Source organism: Malaclemys terrapin, chromosome 18, assembly GCF_027887155.1.
Source record: "Malaclemys terrapin pileata isolate rMalTer1 chromosome 18, rMalTer1.hap1, whole genome shotgun sequence".
Classification (NCBI taxonomy): Eukaryota; Metazoa; Chordata; order Testudines; family Emydidae; genus Malaclemys; species Malaclemys terrapin.
Window position 1 is genome coordinate 20,173,952 of NC_071522.1, and position 15,343 is coordinate 20,189,294.

Genomic DNA, 15,343 nt, shown 5'->3' on the forward strand with positions numbered 1-15,343 from the left:
TCCAGAATACACAGCATCCAAATCAATGGCCCACACTGATGGCCTGTGGAAGCCAAAACCCAATTTAAGGGATGGGCTGGCTGTGGTCTTTTTGAGGCTAGAAGGAAGAAACTCTGGGCCAAAGAGGCCAAGATATGAGCAGGGCCCCTGTAAGTCTCATTCCTAAAGCCACACAACCTGCTGACCTAGGAAAGCAAGTTCAGTACACGAGAACGGAAGAATGGCCATACTGGGTCAAGACCATGGTCCATTCCTGCCCAGCGTCCTCTCTCCAACAGTGGCCAATACTGGAGCTTCAGGGACAATGTCCAGAACAGGGCAATTCTGGAGTGATCCACCCCTCTCTTCCACTCCCAGCTTTTGATAGTCATGGGAATCTTGAGATAACCACAAACGTCCCTTGAGGTCCCAACCACTCCTGGCTGTGGGCTACCGGGGTAATTCCCTGGCTTTCCAGGAGGTTACTTACGGCAGTAAGTTCAGCTGATGTTCTATCTACTAGTTCACCAGGTGGTTCTTGTATTCTAGCCAACTTCCAGTTGGCCTGAAGATGTTGGCACAAAGTGGGACTGGAACTCAAGCTGCGCCAGGCTGCCAGTCCTTTTGCTCCAATCACTAGACCACATGGTCACCCTTCTGCGTATTAGCTGAGGGCGCAATTATTCACAGGCTCAGGAAATTCAGGAAAGGGAGGAACAAGGATGTGGCCTGTGTTCCCAGAATCGCCTTCCTGAGCAAAAGGGGGTTAGAAGCTCCTCAAGCAATGCATGCTGAGGGAGCCTTCTGATGCCCGTTTTGAAAACCCAGCTCCCTCCTTTGCTCCAAAACTGTTACAAGTGTTTACCACACAGGTGAGCTGAAGGCACTTGGCTGATTAGAACATGGCATTTTCAACTCGCCCACTAGAGAGAGCAGAAGGAAAGTTCAATACCGTCTGTTTCCAACCTCACAAATTCAACCGCTCCCTTGTGCCAGATCATCCTACAGGTGAGGACGAGTGCGCGTGTGGGAAACGAATGGGCTGGGCTGTGTCGGACCCTGGTCAGTAGCTTGTACTTTCCACAGCAACCAGGAAGATGGAGAGGAAAATGCAAACTTGGCTGCAAGCCGCTGGGAAAACCCAGCGTGCCCTTTGGAAACAGTGGCAAATAAACCTCAAGGCAAGCAGGCAGAGGGCACTGGCCCAGAAAACTCACTACATGAAAAGGGATGGGGTGGTGGCAGGACACTACACCATCCACAAAGGGAGTGGGTACCTGACCAGCCAGCGCCTTCGGTCGCCCATGTTCATGAATACTAAACTCCAGCGTGCCACACAAAGGTTTTGTTTAAAGAATGGAAGCAATTAAGTCAGCGCTGGAGCAGGGGGGGTCAAAGGAGGGGCATCTCATCCTCCCTCCAACCAGAAGAGAGCAGGTGAAGGGGTCTGCCTTCGCATGCTGCGATCTTGCCCTGGAGCAGCTGCCTTTCTTCCTCCACTTAGCCAGCAGGGGGGGGCCGCAGCTGAGTTGCTGCAGAATCGATTACCCCTGAAGAGCCGAGCAGCTCTCTCTCTCCACAGCATGGGAGCTTTGAGTTCAGGCTTTACTCAGTGACGACCAGCAGCTGGACTAACCCCTGCTCCTGAAGGCCTTGGGACAGCGATTTGCAGAGAATGGGCAGGGTTCATGCGGCTAACTACCCAGACAGTCAGATTTGGGTTTTCCTCTCTTCCTTGGTTACTATAGAAACTAGGAGAGGCAAGTAATTAATGAATTCCTGAGTTAAAACCCCTCACTCCCCATTTCTCCTCCTCCCACACATGAAGGGCCCACCTGGGTCAGGAAAAGATGCAGAACAGAACAGTCCGCTCCTAAGCGCAAACAGAGCTGGAACAGGCACGGAGGGGCTCTGTTACAAGCCATATCAGCTGACAATTGTGCTGGGCACAGACATGCCCCTGCCAGGGATCAGGAGATGACCAACACACTTGTTTCTTGTGCAACCCAAGCAGATTGCCACACAGAAAAATCTGCAGAGGACCTCAAAAGGCAAAGGTCTACTAATGGTGGGGATGCCACATTGGGCAGTTGGTCCTGTCTGAAAGGAACATCAACCACATAGTAGTTGCAACTTAGGGGTAGATTTGCTTCCCATGTGGCATGGAATGGGTCATGTTTAAACCCTTACATTTAGCAGCTGCTGCTCCCTGGAAGTGCACACAGCGGCAGAGTACCGGCTCTATAGCTTCCGATACCTTCGCTCCTGTTACATTAACGATGGTTGCTACCAATACATCACAGAGGGCGAGGCACATCCTTGCACGGGATTGGCATCCTGACAGCCTGGATTCCGTCGGTGCAAACTCCAGGCTCTGACCCCCAATGGGGCACTGAATCTAATCACAATTGGAGCCCTTAAGTCTAAAGCGTGGACCTGCTGAGAAGCATTTATTGGCCTCTTACTAGCAGCAAGCCTTGAAGATGCTAGAGAATTGCTAATTCGGCCAAGCGTGTCATTTCCAGACGGGGAAACTGGAGCTGAGCGGTCCAAGGTGATACCTGTCCAAGATCACACAGGAAAACAGAGCTGGGGTTAGAACTCCCAATCTCCTCCTTTTGCTGTCTTGGAAGCGCATCATAAGATCCCTGGACACAGAAGCCATCAGATGACTCAACCACTTATAACAATCCAAAGCAGTGACAACACAAGCCAAGCGTACTGGGGCTTGGATTGTCACTTGAATCTTTCTGCCTCCATCTCTATTAATACAGACTTCAGGATACACACACTGGAGAGCAAGTGTCATTTCCAATTCCCTTCCATCCCCAGGTAGCAGCTCCAGCCACTTCTCTGTGAGCAAGTCTAAACCAATGTCAGTTTCTCCAAGATCGGGCAGTGTCGCTAGGCAACAGTGCCAGGCAGTGCCTTGCTCAAGCAGGCCAGTTAATGCCATGCGACAGCGCTGCCGTTATAAACAGACATTTGCTGGGAGCTGGGAGATCGGCCTTGCATTGAATTGTGCTGTGTGTTTATCAGTGAGAGGAACGGCAAAGCCTCGGTTAATGACCACACGGAACAAGCAGAAGCTTGTAAAAAGGCTAGGCTGACAGCGCGCAGACTCCCTTCTCTGCACCTACAGGACCCGATGACAGTGCAAACCAATCTGAAGAACGTATGGTTCCTTTAGCAGCGCAGGATAACCTGCATCTGTTCTCAATATGCAACTTCAAATAGGATTTTGTGAGGGGTTGTTTTTTTACAAACACGTTTGTCTTCCATACAGACAGGGTTATTTTTAATTGAATTTTTAGATTAAAAAGGTGTGACAGAAGGAGTTTTCCTTCTGGGGAAAGCTCTCAGCTACGTAACAGACACAGCCATCCACCTTTCGCATGCCGTGCATACTTCTGCCCATACTTTTTAATGACAAATTACCGTTGTCGGATTGGGGGGGGCGGGAAGGAGGAAGGGATGAGATGCCAATTGCTAATTAAGGCCTCCATCCTGCAAAGACTTCCTTTACATTGCAAGCAGTTGCAATGGCCTCTATAGACCACTTGCTTGTGTAAAGTTAAGCACATGCATAAGTCTTTGCAGAATCAGGGCCTAATTTTATAAAGGGAAAATAAGATGAATATGTCATGCTCAAAAATATGTGAACTGTGCATTTTGTAACACAGGGAATTCACACACACTGAACCAGATTGCTAATCACATCTAACTAGGTCCCGGATACAGGATCACATATATGAAGCTTTGCCACCTACTTATTGAGATGGGCCTTTTTTTGAGTTCAGAGCCCTCAGTACCAGTCAGCAGTGAACAGTGGAAATCAGCAAACAAAACCTAAATTATTTCGTCTGCAGTCGCGCGCCCCTCAAATGCCTCCCTGTGCTTCTAGCGACATCTGACAGAGTCTGTGTAGCCAGTGAAGAGATGGGTTCAAGCAGAAGGTGCATCTGCAAACCTTGCCTGATCCCATCGGGAAGAATCACAGTCGTTTCCAACTGATGTCAGAAACGCAGGGCTTTGACTTCCGCTGCATGATCAAGGAGAAGCTGGGCTGTGAAGGAGACAATGCTTAAAGCACAAGCAACCTCATAGTGGGAATGCAGGGAAATGCCAGAAAAGGGCATGCACGCTCGTTTCTGAGTTTGCTCCAGCATGAAAGTCTCTTTCTAATTTAGAAAGCCAGGATGGGTTAAGATATTAACAACAATCCTGGAATCTCTTAGCTAATCAGGGTCTCTACTTGTGCATCTTTACGGAGACAGAAGATTCTGCATCATGTCAGTCGAGACATTCTGGATTGGCCAAGAGATTGCAAATGGCCCTCTTTACAGATGTGTCCGAATTCCGTGCTGCTGGAGGTGTCGGACTGGTGAGCAGCCTTGGCGGCTAAATCCTATTTGGCCATGGAACAAGGCAGCAGTGCAAACTTCCCACTGCTCACGGGGTTTAATTCTGACATGGAGGAGCCCACCTTTAAGGTTGGGGGGGGGGAGGGGGTTTCCATACCCATTCAATAACTGGCGCCTCTGCTCCGAGTGCCAGCAAAAGCCCCAGTTGGACAGGTGGTGGTGGTGGGGAGTTCATTTATAATGTGGACGTCTGTCCTCCGGGAAGTGGACTGAGACCCACCAATCCATCAGAGAGACCACTGAGCAGGCAGACGGTAACTACTGCCCATACCAATTTGGGCTGCCACTGAAATCAGAGCTTGAGGCGAAAAGTGCCCTGAGACAGACTGTCAAGGGTATTTAGGTACCTAAAGATCAGATGGGAGCCTAGCACGGTGTACAAAATGCCTATGGGAGTCAGACACCTAACCTGTTTCTGTAGATTCTACTAAGTGCTCATCTACATTTTTAGGTGCCTAACCACCTTGGAAAATCTGGCTCCATGTCCCACGCACCGTCCAATCCCCCCAAGTCCTCAGCCAATGTGTACAAGCGTCGCCCACAACTGGCAAAAGGAACTAAGACCAGTTACGGAACATGGACCTATTTGTGCTGTAAAGATCCTGCCCATGAGGAAGGTTCCCCTCCGTTAGAAGGGCAGCTGTATTTCACCCCGCATACGGAGAACTAGGGCCATATTTTCAACATGCTGAATGCCCAGCTCCTCCCCAATGGAAATCGGGTTGTTTCATTTCGGTGTGCCAATGGAAGCCCTGGGGTGCTGAAATCTTTTGAAAATCTGTCCCACCTTGTTCTTTGAACAGATTTATCACACCAACTCTGGTGGCAGGATTAGCTTCACTGTATTCAAACCATTTCTCGGCAGCAATGGGGCTGGAGAGGACTTGGAAAGCCACTTTTAGACAAAAGGAACAATCTTATTTTCTTCCCAGTACATTACATACAAAGCACAGAACTACGGTGACTAAGAGATCAAAAGCATTCTTTAGATTAGGCCCAAGTATTAAAGTGCAAACCAGTGAACGGTTTCATTTGTATGTCAAGGGTCGGGCGAAGAGCAGCAAACAAAAGGCATGGATTGTATGGGAAAATAATAGAAATGTACTAAGATATTAATAAAAACACACTGGACTGAAAATAATGGGACTGTCATTCCATCCCAGGGTTCTGGTGACACTGATAAAGCAGCAGGGCAAATAAGGTTATCAGAACTGCTCAACAGAATGACAGCGAGATTACATACAGCCAGACTGGCATTATTCTTTAATTGTATGTGTGCATGTACACACACACACACACACGGAATTCCCATCGTGGAAGGGTTTTAAGAACAGGTTGGACACACACCTGCCAGGGATGGTCTAGGTTTCCTTGGTCCTGCCTCAGCACTGGGGGATGGACTAAATAACCTCTTCCACCCCTACATTTTTATGATTCTGTGACACACCGACAGACAATACGGCTCTTGTTTTATTTGAAGGGCTTGTCTGGACTAGGGTACAAGGTGCGCTTTTAAAATGTATTAGCTAAAATATGCTGGCAGTCAGACTAGATGATAATATATAGCCCCTTTTGGCCTTAAAAATCTATTAACATCTTTTAACTAACATGTTTTAAGAAATTCTAGTGTGAAAAAGGAAAATTGTATTTTAACATGCATTAGGTAGGGGAGGAGAATGTGCATTTTGCAAAAAATTACCCAAGCTAAATACATTTATGAATTTGGTATCGCACACGCACGGCAGGAACGCTGACTGATGTTGGGAGCTATGAACCTGTTTAATAGCATATCCAGATGGCAGCTCCGACATCTCATGAGTAAGAATTTCAGTGCAGAACAGGACTCTGTATTGAAATCTTTCTATGCCAGTGGAGTTTCTAAACTTTGCCCCTCACTGCTCTGGAGGTCTCAGCTTTTTAAGCTCTTCTCGCTTTTTAACTGGATTTTCTCTGCCTTTGCACATGAGCAGAATAATCAAGGTACCAAAGTCTTAAATTAGCATAAAAGCCAGGATATGAGAAAATGGAGGTTGTACCTTTAATCTTAACTCTGACCCTTTGTGTGTATCCATGACAACAATCTTTAATTACATGATCACACGGTTTCTCCGCTAAAATATCATAACTGTTTCCTTATGGCCTCAGATACATGAGCAGAACGTGAATGTATTTAAAATATAAAATGCACCCATAGGTATACCTTAAATAGTAGATGAGTCTATGTATTCACACTCTGGCCCAAATCTGCACGCCACTGCAGCAAGACCCACTGATTGCAATGGGACTCATGAGGGCATTGTAGTCACTTGTGGGATTGCGGGCATAGGCCCAGATTTTAAAAAGTATGTAGATGTTGCTGCACTCAGCATTGCAACGCCTAACTGATTTAGGAGCCTAAATCGCTTTTTGAAAATGAGGCATAGGCTCCTAGACCCGTGAGTTGTTGAAGCGCTGAGTGCAGCCTCACCTAACCACCTTTAAAAATTGGAGATTCAAGGGACAAAGTCACATCTAGTCCATCCGGGGGAGACAAGCATAGGATTGCTCCTTCCAGTACATTTTGCCCACAGATTCAGTAACATTTGAAATGTCTTTATGTTTGTGTTTCGATCTGCCTTTTATTTAAAGGAAAGGATAAATAACCAGTTATTAGGCTAAAGGTGCTTTGAAATCTGACTGCTGCCCAGTGACAGACACACAATCCTAGATGTACAGCACTGTAGAGCACAGAGGCAGACAAGAAATTAGCAAGCGGCATCCCTGACTCAGTAAAAAACCGATCTCTGCTGTAAAGAGATGTATTTGTAATTTAAATATCCCCTTACAGAAATCAGCATTCCTCACTCAGCTGGATGGCAGGGCTTCTGGTATCATCTGTCTCCCTCTCTAGGTGCTGTACTGGCGTTTGTAAGATTTAAACATTCACAAAGATGGAAGTGAAGGGTCTTCACGGCGAGGAGAAAGAACGCCAGGCAGCGCGCACTGATGGAGGGAAGACTGTTTTGATCAGCCCCCGCCTCAGCTCCTCAGGGGCCTATGCACAATTGTCGGTGTGTTCGCTCCATCTGTCAAATGCCTGCTTATAGCTCTGCTACTCTATTTAAATAACCGGTTCCGCTGTGATTATGGCAGATCAGCTGGGAAATGGAGGTATTTTTAGCTCACAGCTCAATTCATGTTGTTGAACCGGAAATCAGCTAGACTGGAGAATGAATGTGGTCGTTAACAGAGTTCCTAAACCTGGAAGAGATCACACCAGTGTGGATTCAGGAATTAGCTATTTAAGTGGGTCTCGTGGGATTCATATCGATTTACATGGACACCTATCGAAAACGAGCAGCTGTCGGAAGCAGTGATCTGTGCTGAAGAGCAGCATCTCAGCACATTTTGACTCATAGTCAACAGGCACTGAAATTTACAAGCTTTGTTCACGGCAACTGCTGCCCTGGCACAGCTGAAAGCTAGGCCCAGGTCCCTAGAGCATGTCTGTCCCAGTCTGTGCCAAGGGTATGAAAGTTACACAGCTGCACTGTTCAGATGCCTCATAACGAACATGGGAGAGCTGAAATTTACAATGAAAGCTTTAATCTGCTGCTGGGGTCTCTTCGAGAAAAAGGCCACGATAACGGAGGTAGATTGTTTAATCCACACTCCCAGGGCACGTACACACAGACTTCAGCATTGCAATTCACTAACCTCAGAGGGAAGATTGGATGATGGCCAGAGGTAGCCTACAGTAAGGCCTGGTCTACACTAGGTTTTTAGCCAGGACCACCAGTGCAAACCCTTAGTGTAGACAAGATTTACACCAGCGCCGTGTGGTTTGCACCAGTTTGAAATTGCAAGGGTACAAATCGTGCTGCACGTGCATCAAGTCTGCACCAGGGTAGCCACAGCCTAACACCTGTTATTCCATGCCAAGCTCTCAGCCTTCCGCACCCACTAGCTCTCAGCCTGCTTGGCTCTACGATCCAGGTGGTCAGTGTAGAAAATGGCTCCTGTAATTGCAGCAGGGACGAGGCATCAGCTCCGAAGATGAGAACTGAGGTGTCAGCTGATAAAAGCATTTGAAGGCTGTTTATCAGACATGACCCATTTTCCTGCTTAAATACGCATAGGAGGCTGGCAGATACTGCACACTCTGTAGCACACTCAAATAGGCACCGCTTCCAAAGCTCTCGCTAAAAGACTGACAGGAGCTTCCTCTCTCTGAGCCCTGGTGATGGCTGCAGATAACTCTGCAATAGAGCAATGTTATTACTCACATGGAGTGCAACCGCGCAGAAATCGAACGGGACTGGAGTGCTCCTGCGTGCCCCTCCGCTGAGAGCTGGGCTTCATTACAATTCTAAGCAAGCCCAGGCACAAGGTCTGGCACATGGCTGGTAAAGCAGCCGAACAGGGAATGCTGCCAATTACTCTGCAACCTTTAATGACTCTCAGCAAAGGGGAACAGGTGGGTAAAGTGGAGAAGGCACTGCAGTGCATAGGCTAATTGCAACTAAGGGTCAAGCAGAAACCTTGCCAGTAGAATAATCCTACAATTAGAGGCATTACAGCGTCCTTAGCATTGGCCAGTGTGTTGACCGCAAAATGGACCAGACGGCCCGTTGATGTACGTCAAGTAACCAGGAATTAAACTACCTATTCCTCCCAGGCAGACAGATCCACTGCAGCTAGGGTTTATAGAGGGTAAAAACTAGTTTCTGGAAGTCTCGTCAGAAATAAAGCCACCAGCTGAGACTTAACGTTTAGAATCTAGGCCCAAGGGGAGGGGGGCAGGATTTTAAAAACCTGACAAATTGTCCATCACAAGAACGAAATCTTCCTTCTGTGCCGCAGAGCACGACAGACAGGGTGGCTAATGGATGATGGTGGAAGGAGAAGGGTGTGATGGATTACAGGGCAGAATTTCCAATTAGGTGGAAATGTCCGTGTGCCGTTTGAGAGGCTGGAACAAAGGGAGTGGCTGAGAGGCTGCCCTCGCCAGAATCCCAGGAACAGAATCAAGTCATAAGGTCCAACGGCTGCTATTTGCGTCACATCTTTTGTGGTCCAAAATAGAAAAAAAAATCAGGGCTACAAGGGCAGGCGGTGGTGTCTGCCCGTGACTGAAGTGAGAGGAGTGTTATCCCTGCGTGATGGCAGGCGGGAGAGAAAGTACCAGGAGTTTGTGATCAGGAGGGACACACCTCTGTAAAACATACTAGCTTTAGTTACAAGCACTTGGTTCCCATCCAGGTCTCTCAAACGGGAACAATGCAGCTCTACCAGCCATGTACTCCCTCATCGTTCGGTGGCAAAAAGCTCTCCTGTAGGGCTTTTCATCAGGATTGCTCGAAGCACTTTACAAAGGAGCTCAGTATCATTATTCCTTTGTACAGATGGGGAAACTGAAGTAATCTGTCCAAAGTCATGCAGTGGGGAACAGAACTCAGGTCTTCTGAGTCCCAGTCCAGTGCTCTAACCACTCAGCCACTTCTTGCAGATGGGGAAACAGACACAGGAGGGACAAGTGACTCATCCAAGGTGGCACAGCAAGTTAGTGGCACCTCTACCTCCCACATTCCCTCACTCCTAGTCTTGTTCTCAACCCACTCAGCCATAGCTGCCCCTACAGGTAACAAGCCTCAGGGATCCCAGCCTGACAGAGAAAGACAACAACTTGGAACCAATATGACATTTCTGTGATGTGGGTTAGGTACAAACCACAGTAACTAGCAGGAAGGATTTGAAATCAAATCTCACTGCTCAGAGACACCATGACAAGGAAGGCAAATAAACAGGAAAGGGAGAATGCAAGAACTGTAACGGAAGGAAAAAGGGAACGGGTGAAATCCTAGGGAGGGAACTGTTTTCAGAGACATTCACTGGGGAACCTCCTTTTATGGAATTCAGCTGAAAGTTTATCCTTGGGGCTAGAATTTGGAACTGCTCAGCCTGTACCTGCAATCCTAATTTGTCAGCGTTGTTGATACACAATGCTAATGACCAGAAAAGCTCTACTGAGTCTCTGTCACTCCTGTGCATTACATGAGGGCTCGCTGCGGTCCAGAACCAAGTTACTCACCAGCATTCAAGTGACACTCTTTAATCTGGAACTGGAGCTCGTTTTCATTTGGAATATCCTTCCACGTGGCAAGGAAGACCTGGCGTTCTACATACAGGAAAGACAACGGTCAGTGTCCCGCCCTCCTGGTTCTCTGAACTACCCACATTGCTGGTCCCAAGAGTCACTGCAGAAGGACATGCTGCAGAGATAGAAGAGACCTGTTTGGTCGCATCTAGTCCATCCCCCGGGGTCTAGTTCAAGAGTTTTCCCTACGACACATTGGCTAGCAGTTTGTCCAGTCTAGTTTGACTGAAAACAGCAAAGTCTTGAAGACCATGTGGATCTGTTCCCCATATCTTTGCTGCAGCAGACTTTCACGAGTCAGGAGCAGGTGGGGTTTGTTAGGAAGAGACCCCAAAGCTCAGAATACAAGAACCACATCATGCAGGATTTCCCTTTCCCATCAGCAAAAAGGCCAAACGTAGAAGCCAGTCATGATTCTGTTTTCCAAGCACCTTCTCCGCCTTTGATGTAAAAGCAGGCTATTGAACAGGAGAGAATGTGAAGAAGGTTTTTTTTTAAGAATATCAGGGTTGGAAGGGACCTCAGGAGGTCATCTAGTCCAACCCCCTGCTCAAAGCAGGACCAAGCTCCAGACAGTTTTTTGCCCTCGATCCCTAAAAGGCCCCCTCAAGGACTGAACTCACAACCCTGCTACGGAGGGACTTGCATCAAGCTGTGCTTTGTCAGGACGTTGTACTCTGCCTGCCCAAAGAGCAGAGGGACGCTGACCAAACAGTACTCACCCATTTTGCCGTCCTCCACAAAAAGCACATTGAGAGGAATAAGGCAGCTGAAGTAGAAGACGTCGATGCTGTTTTTCACAGCCACCTGGCAGGAAAAGAAACAGGAGAATTAGGGCATTTTCTGTAGCCTGCTGGGGATGGACAGGGACAGGAGTCTCCAAGCCATCGTCCTCGGGGGGTTCGTGCCTTTCTAGGGGTGGTGATCTTTAACGGCCCTGCCTGGAGGCGAAGGCCAGCTGTGCACACTGGGGTATGTGGAGAGATACTGCTGAGCCTGAAAGAACATCTCTCAGCAGTTACAGACAAGGAGCGGACCCAGCCTGCTCCTTCATCAGGTCTCACTCCCCTCCCGTGGGCACTTCACTGTGCCAGCCGCTGTGGGCTCACCGCCAGCGGCCTCACGCTCATTTCTTATTCCGCCCTCATTTCCCATCACTCCCCCCACAATGCTAATCTATTCTGGCTGCATGCAGGCACTCTGTCATTTCACGCCCCAGTCCACAGATGGGCTTTTTACCCTTCCATGTATGTCCCCTCCCTCCTATTTGCAACCTGGCCCTTTCCCCACCCAACCTGTGTGTTCTACAATCTCAGCCGGCCTCCCCCTAGCTAGGCTCACACTCCCCTTTCCATCTCCCTGTCCTCCCCTCCCCGCCACTCCCCTCCACACAGATTCCTTGGTTTCTCTTTTCTCAGTCTAGCCACGCTCTGAATACTCCACAGCCTGAAGCTGGTCTCCTGTCTCCAACGTCCCCTCTCCCTTTCTCCTGCATCGAATGTAATTTCTTTGTTGCAGCATGGAGGTGGGGTTTGGGCACAGGCTCCATTTGCCGCTTCATATTCGGTCGGCCACTAACTCTGGACACTCCCTTTTACACTGCACTTGGACGTGTCTCGGCAACACCTTGCTAACGCTGCTTAGCACGTATATTGCCGCGTTCGTCAGATTACCTCAGCGTGCCTCACAAGGCTGCATTTTGCAAATGGGGACACTGAAGCCCAATGGCTAAGTGACTTGCCGGAGGTCACACAGCACGTCAGTGCCGGGATCGGGAACACAACCCAGATCCCCCACTCTCGCCTCACTACCCACATCTACTGCACTTCCAGCTGCCTCGCCTTTTAACCCTTGACACCTCCTGTGCTTCACACACACACACACACACACACACACACACACACACACAGAAGACCAACAGTGCAGATTACTCCAGGGTAAGGGGACATTTAACACCCGTTTGCAGCAACACCTGAATTCCTTGGTGCTTAGTGGCTTTACCCTGGGGAAAGCTGTGTGAATGTCACCATGGCGGTGGCTGGCTGAGCCGACAGCTCTGCACTGAACTGGAAGGAACAGGGTCTGCGTTATAGCAACTGGGGGAGGGCAATCAATGGGTGAAACGTTTAATCGCCAACAGCCCCCTTAAACTCCCACAGCGGAAGAGATGCACACAATTGCCTCTTAGCACTACAAGAAGCCATTCTGCGTAGGACTGACTGCTCTTTGCTCACCAGGAGAGTGACTGCACTTGAATTTTCTTCTTGATGAGGAGTATGGCAATAGTAGGGGCAAACCAGAGGTCCGGGAAAACGTATGGTCATAACTGAGGTCAGGAGTCTGGCTCTGGCCTTTTTTTTCCTCCCTCTCCTGCTCTCTGCCCACACCACGCAATGTCGCTGGAACAGAGTTTGGCAGATAGCCCCAATTCCTTGGAATAGGTGAATCCTAACCCAGGCATTGGATAGACAGTATTGACCAGAAAATGCATAACATCTTGTTATGGGCTGTGGCTGGGATATGTAAAGACCCTTGAATGTCAATAGGAATTGAGCACCTCACTTCCTGAAGATCCTGAGGAAATCAGATTAATGGTTCACCCACTGTGTTTGGATTTCAGGTAGGTGACCAGTCAGAGGATTGGTAGCCAGTGGTGAACCAGATTAATCCACAGATGCAAAATTAAAGACCTCTGTGTTTTGTCTGCAGAATAAAATGTCCATGTGTTCTGTAGGGCCTATTTAGAAATAAAACTAATCCCAGGAGAAATAGCTGTTGATAAAGGAGAGGAGGGGGTGATGGGAAATCTGAACACACCAATCAGCTGGTTTGGAAGACATGCAAACTAGAGCGTTAAGGAAATGAGGTCAGCATTCTGAACAACTGAAAATTATTTTGGAGCAGTTGGGAGGGTCCCCGGAGAGCAGAGAAAAACATGAGATTTGCATGTGACAGAACTTGTTTTTTCCACGTCTTTTTTGTTGTTGATCTTGTTGTTTAAAAAGGGTGTATATTTAATTCACACAGTGAGAAAAGATCTTTTAAAAGCAGGGATTAGTTAAAACCATTACACCTTGTAAATGACCCATAAATACAAATAGCTCCACATTATGGTCTGTTGTCATACACCGATTGCCGACATCACATGCTGGCAGGTTTGAAGGCTGAGAGGCAGAGGGAATATTACATTCAGTTCTTGCCATCACTTTAGAGAGATCTAAACAAACTAGGTGGCTTTCAGAGAGGTGCAAATTAACTGGGAGACTGGAAAGAACGACTTATCCAAGCTAAATGTGTGAGGTTTGGCTAAATGATGCGGGGGGGGGGGGGGGGGAGCAGGGAGAGAGGTGTCTATAGATACAGGAAAAGTGTAGCCAGACAGGAGGGAGATGTAACTATTCAGAGGGTAACATGGGGTATAACTAAGGAGTAATGGGATTGAACTGAAGCGGGAAAAATTTCAGCTAAATGTCTGGGAAAATGACAGTGAAATCTATTAAGCGGCATGTTAATCTCCTGAGGAAAGGGGCCGCTCCAATGCTCGGGGCATTTTAAATTGGACTTGACTGTGCACTAGGAAGACGTACTGTAGTGAGCAATGCTGCATGGCAGGGAGGTGGACTCCGCCACCGAAGAGATCTTTCCTAGCTCTGATTTCTATCATGAACGGCCGTGTTTATTCTACAGCAACAGAGGTTCGTTAGTTTTTGTAGCTAATTGTTGTTGCTATACAACGGCAGCAGCTTATAACGGGGGCCGGGGAAAAAGCTTCCTCTCCCTCCAGGCACAGATCTAGAGGCACACACCAAATTAATATGCTGATCTTGCTTCTGCAGTTACGAGAGTGCTATAAAAAGGTATCTGTTGACCTCCCTCTCAACTCTGCCGAAGAACAGCGAACCAGCCGATTCTGATGCAGCACAGTGCATTGGAGCACTATTTCCTCCTGACACCACAGCAAGCAGCCCAGCGTCCTGCCTAGCAAATTACATCACAGGGTTCACTGATGACATCGCTGGAAAGCAACATTCAGCATCTCTAATGAAAACCTCTGCAATCAGCCTTCACAAGCAGCCTTTGCAAACCAGGAGCAGCGCTGACGTGAGCGAGGGGTAATCCTGCTAGGGCTCACGCTCCCAGTGGTGCCACAATAAGTCCTGGTTTATTTTACAAGGTTTATCCTACATATTATCAGGCACTTCCTTCTGTATGGCAGGCCTTCAAGGGAAAATCTGTTAGAGCCTGGACCCGCGACAGCCAATAAAAATCTCTCTCTCTCTCTCACCCTCCCACTGAGACTGTGGGTGGCTCAAGAGACTGGAGCAGTGATGTGGAGTCTCATGAGTGCTAGGTCACTTTGTCTGAGCTTCAGCCTGCTGGTTTGGAGCCTTTTGATGACAGTTTGCAAGAGACGAGGCTGACAGTCTCAGCACAGGCAAGCGTCCACCGCACAGAAACCGGAGAGAGGCCCAGGAACGGACTGGACTGCTCTCTTCTCTGATCCCTGAGAGAGAGGCTAGCCCTAAGAGGAACACACTGGGAGTGGGGAAGGGTTTGTGCTGTCTCCATTCCATGGAGCGAGAACTTTACATTGCTGGAGACGTTACCCCAGCACCTTTCCCAAGCAGGACATTTACTCACAAACGGGACAGCTTCCCCATTCGCCTGTGCACCACAACACAACAACACTGCAAACCTTTTGACCGGGAGCAGGTCTCAAGAGTGCCTGGGGGATTTCTGATCTCTGGTCCCCACTCTAGATGCATCTGATGCACTCCTGTGTCAGTTGCACAAACCACAATAG

General features: G+C 48.3%; 1 protein-coding gene across 5 annotated transcripts in view; it reads right to left on the reverse strand.

The window, feature by feature from the left end:
- Positions 1-15,343, reverse strand: part of AP2B1 (adaptor related protein complex 2 subunit beta 1) — a 102,402-nt gene that overhangs the window by 5,475 nt on the left and 81,584 nt on the right. For all 5 annotated transcript variants that reach the window (XM_054008037.1, XM_054008036.1, XM_054008039.1 and 2 more), the window contains 2 exons: positions 11,262-11,346; positions 10,474-10,560 (listed from right to left, as the gene is read on the reverse strand). In XM_054008037.1, coding sequence (XP_053864012.1) covers positions 10,474-10,560; positions 11,262-11,346 — 172 coding nt within the window. The remainder of the gene's footprint in view (positions 1-10,473; positions 10,561-11,261; positions 11,347-15,343) is intronic.